Genomic DNA, 2,637 nt, shown 5'->3' with positions numbered 1-2,637 from the left:
GAGAGAGAGAGAGAGAGAGAGAGAGAGAGATTGAGAGGGAGAGAGAGAGAGAGATTGAGAGGGAGAGAGGGAGTCAAGACACTGGCCAGGATGAAGTCAGCGCAATAAACCTAAAAGAACTGAAATTAGAGGGTTTGAAATCTCCCTAAGAAAAAAAGATTTAGTTAAAAATATTTGGATATTTCTTGTGTAAACAAAACAAAACAAAAAACAAACAAACAAAAAACCAGAAAACAAAAACAAAAACCAGATCACACCAGATGAGACCAGACCAGACCATACTAGATGAAACCAACCAACCAAAAGCACCTAATGAATGAACAAATTGCTCTTCACTAAAGGAAATGTAGCCCAGGGCCTCTCCTCCCAGTGTCATAAAATCGCTTTTGGCTTCTTGATGAGGCCTTTCACAGCATGCCAGAATTTGGAATTTATTTTTCTAATGACATTCTTGCTTAGAGTCTCAGGCTTTTGTTCATACAATTTTATATTTGGAAGGGACAGTTGAGATGCTCTGTTTAATATTTTATTGATGAATGTCTGGGAGCTGTGAAGGGGAGATGATGTGTAAAGCGATAGATCAGCAATCGGGGAGCAATAGTGGGGTCTTCCGCTACGCACCCAGTGTTTCTGCTGTGTCTCCAGGAACCTTTTGCTTTGTTTTCTTATTGTGTCTCTTTAAGTTATTTTTATTTGAACTAGCATGTAATAATATTCATATTTATGAACTATAGTGCAATAATTTAGATTATGCACACAGTATGTAATGGTCAAGTCAGGGTAATTAACTTTCTACATCCTTAGGCATTGATCATTTCTTTGTGTTGGGGAGCCTTGACCATGTATCTTCTGGTTGCTTACTTGACCTGTAGTCACCAAGTGTGTTGCAGGATGCTGAAACTTACGTCTATTAATTAACACTCAGGGTTTTTTTTTTTGTTTGTTTGTTTTGTTTTTTAGGTTTAAGAAAGTGCACAGAATCTATTACATACAATCGATTTAGGTTTGAACTATTTGTCAGGCTTGACTCCCCCCACCCCCCCACCCCAATGACAGTCTCTACTGGACTGCTCTCTGCCTGACAGTCCTGAAGCAGATTCCCAGTGAATCTGATTTGATTAACAAAACAAAACAAAACACACTTGTCTAATAGGGTCCCATGCTTGTTACTAAGTCTGCCTTAGGTAGAGGCACACCACAGGGACAGTGTGGGAGTCAGACACCCAGGCACACAGGGACAGTGTGGGAGTCAGAGACCCAGGTACATATTTTAGCAGTGTTTGTGCTGGCCAGGATTTTCTATGCCTTGGATGCTTCCGTTGTAAAACTGGGATAGGAAAATAAGGACGTGATATCAGTTCTGTCAGTTGTTCTGACTCATTCGCAATGTATTCTGTGCACAGTAGGGAAAACATTACCAATGTGAATACATAGCCCATGAGTTTGTTCAAATCATTCTAGCGTAGAAACTAACTCAGAATTGCAGAGCATCCAATGATTGAAGATGCATATACCTGGCTAGCCCCTTTCTAAGGTAGATGATCAGTGGCTCTCTGGCAAGTGTTATGATGAGGGATTGGTAACTTCCTAAAGACTGAGATGAGAAGCTGAGGGACCGGTGTTCCAACCAGCTGAAAGATGTGTGTCAGAGAAAGAGCTCAAGGAGTACTCTTTTAAGGTTTTATTTTTATTTTGATCAGTCTGAAAGTTGGCATAAAGGTATTTCTTAATATGTTTTGGTTTGTCTTTGTTTTTTTTTTGTTTTTTGTTTTTTGTTTTTTTTTTCAAGACAGGGTTTCTCTGTGTAGCTCTGGCTGTCCTGGAACTCAGAAATCTGCCTGCCTCTGCCTCCTGAGTGCTGGGATTAAAGGCGTGTGCCACCACTACCCGGCTCAATATGTTTTGCAATTGAATGCATGCAATTGAATCCTCTTAGCTAGTTTACTTTTGTACAAATAGCCGAACATAATCCCATTTATTTTTGCAAGTCTTATAATTAATTGACAAACTTTGGAAGATGATATATTTCTAATTTAAAAAGTCTTAAACGATTGAAAATGTTGCTTCAGCTCATTCCAGAAATCTCTTCCCTGACATGGTTCACTACCATAGTGCCACTGGTCCTAGTGATCTCGATGACAGCTGTCAAGGATGCCACTGATGACTATGTGAGTATTCACGCCTGCAAAGGCTTGGTGTTTCCAGTTTAATCGTATTTCTAACTTTTCACAAACAGAGACCTAGCCAGTGGGGCTAAAGAGTAGTCAAGTGTGAGACGGAGAGGAAGGCTTGTAATTAATTTATATGATGGTCCTTCACAGTTGTTGTATGTATAATTTTTAATAAATCCATAATTTGATATTAGCCATCTAAAATTGGCCATTCACAAGTATACAATGCACTTGCTTAATGTGGTATGTGTTCGTCCCCTAATGAAGTGCTTAATGAGTTTCAAGGTACACATTGATACTGTGGCATCCAGGGTGAAAAAGAGAGACACAACTACGATGTGTGTGTATATGTGGTTTTTTTCAAAAAATTTTTATTAGATATTTTCTTCATTTACATTTCAAATGCTATCCCTAAAGTCCCCTATACCCTCCCCCTGCCCTGCTCTCCAACCCACCCACTCCTGCT

At 39.5% G+C, this 2,637-nt stretch overlaps 1 protein-coding gene across 2 annotated transcripts in view; it reads left to right on the top strand.

The window, feature by feature from the left end:
- The window catches only part of Atp8b4 (ATPase phospholipid transporting 8B4 (putative)), a 177,924-nt gene that overhangs the window by 40,097 nt on the left and 135,190 nt on the right, over nt 1-2,637 (top strand). For both annotated transcript variants that reach the window (XM_021193344.2, XM_021193343.1), the window contains exon 5: nt 2,070-2,168. In XM_021193344.2, coding sequence (XP_021049003.1) covers nt 2,070-2,168 — 99 coding nt within the window. The remainder of the gene's footprint in view (nt 1-2,069; nt 2,169-2,637) is intronic.

This window comes from Mus pahari, chromosome 3 (assembly GCF_900095145.1).
Source record: "Mus pahari chromosome 3, PAHARI_EIJ_v1.1, whole genome shotgun sequence".
Taxonomy (NCBI): Eukaryota; Metazoa; Chordata; class Mammalia; order Rodentia; family Muridae; genus Mus; species Mus pahari.
The sequence above is the reverse complement of the archived record's forward strand: the minus strand, read 5'-3'. Positions and strand labels throughout refer to the sequence as shown.